Source organism: Lathyrus oleraceus, chromosome 5, assembly GCF_024323335.1.
Source record: "Lathyrus oleraceus cultivar Zhongwan6 chromosome 5, CAAS_Psat_ZW6_1.0, whole genome shotgun sequence".
In the NCBI taxonomy this organism is placed as follows: domain Eukaryota; kingdom Viridiplantae; phylum Streptophyta; class Magnoliopsida; order Fabales; family Fabaceae; genus Lathyrus; species Lathyrus oleraceus.
Window position 1 is genome coordinate 524,194,342 of NC_066583.1, and position 1,528 is coordinate 524,195,869.

At 27.3% G+C, this 1,528-nt stretch overlaps 1 protein-coding gene across 1 annotated transcript; it reads left to right on the top strand.

The window, feature by feature from the left end:
• Window positions 1-215: 215 nt before the first annotated feature.
• On the top strand, window positions 216-830 carry LOC127081794 (zinc finger protein ZAT1-like). The gene has a single exon (XM_051022012.1). It carries the CDS (start codon window positions 216-218, stop codon window positions 828-830), a length of 615 nt encoding a protein of 204 aa, XP_050877969.1.
• The last annotated feature ends 698 nt before the right edge of the window (window positions 831-1,528 follow it).

Sequence of the window (1,528 nt, forward strand, 5' to 3'; positions counted from 1 at the left end):
ATTGATAAACATTAATTTTTTTCAAAGGAAACATTCAAATCTAAAAATAATGCAATTCCATTTTTGTTTCTTTATTATACAAATTTAGTTTTATTTTTCCTTTTTTGTTCTAGAAGGTGCATCCGCTACACTAAAACCTACGTTCGTTTTTTTGGTCTTTTTAAAGGTTTGAAATTTTAGGCAAAGAGGTAAGAAGTGTAGGATATTGTCACACTATGGAGAATAAGAATAAGAATAAGAGTAGAGCTTGTCTCATTTGTAACAAATCATTTTTTAATGGGAAAGCTTTAGGAGGCCACATGAGATCTCACTCATCTGGGTTATCAATCCCTCTAAAACCTTCAACCAACATCCAAGTGTCGCAGTACTCATCCGAGACAATAAGAGATCCAACTAAATCGATCTCTGCATCTTCTTCAACAACTCGCAATCCTAAAGACGTCCATATACACAATCTTCGATCTCAGAAAAGAAACTTCTATTATACTCTACCAAAATTTGGTAGGTATAATCAATTTAAGTTTTATCCAAAATACCCAACTCGAAAAAGATCAAAGTGCAATCGTAGAAAAAAATGTGTGTTTAAAGAAAAATATGAGAATACAAAATTTAATGTGGCTGAAGAAAAAGAAAAGAACGTGGGTGAAGAAAAAGAAGAGAAATCACTAATTAATGTGGCGGAAGAAAAAGAAGATAATACACAATTTAAATTAGTGTATAATGATTGTGATATAGAAGCTGCAAAAACATTAGTTGTTATTTGTGTGAAAGAATGGCAACAAATTGAGAAGAGAAACTATGAAGAGAAGAAAAAAATGTATGAAAATTAAAATGTTGTATTAGTTTGATATTTGTCATGAAGTGTTCTAATATTATCAAGATCTTGTAGTTTGTAGAAATGGAAATTGATAATTGATATGAAGTAGTTTGTAGAAATGGAAATTGAAATGAAGAAGTGCGTAAATGCACATGTTATTGTAAAAGGTTTGAATCAAATCAAAAACTTGAGCAACATTATAAAGGAATCTATATCCAATTCTTATATTTTTAATCCATGAAAATGATTTTAATTTGCATTTGTGATTATTAGTTTAACTTGTTGAATTTTATTTCTTTTGTATGATCTTATACAATTGGATTTGCCTGATTTTTATTATTATTGTAAGAGTTCTTATTTGCATGTTACTTATTGATCTTTTCTACCATAGATATTCATTCTTCTTGAGATCTTAATTCTAAACCTAAATTTTGTGCAGTAAAATTTCCGTGCAATAATCAATCTTACTCACAAATTTTATATCAGCTTATTACATTTTTGATAAATTAATATTAACAATCTCGATTATTTATTTAAGAATGGATAACCGATATCTATGAATTATTGATGCAGTTAAAGTTAGAAATTCAAATTACTTAGATTCTAAGGAAACATTTTATTATTATATAACTTAAAATAGAGTTATTTATTAGTATAGTTAAAATTAATTTTGAATCTTTCTCTATGTGTATTAATGTTAACGTATTTGTG

Excerpts from the sequence above, each read along its gene's own strand:
- LOC127081794 (XM_051022012.1), top strand. The coding sequence starts at position 216 with ATGGAGAATAAGAATAAGAATAAGAGTAGAGCTTGTCTCATTTGTAAC.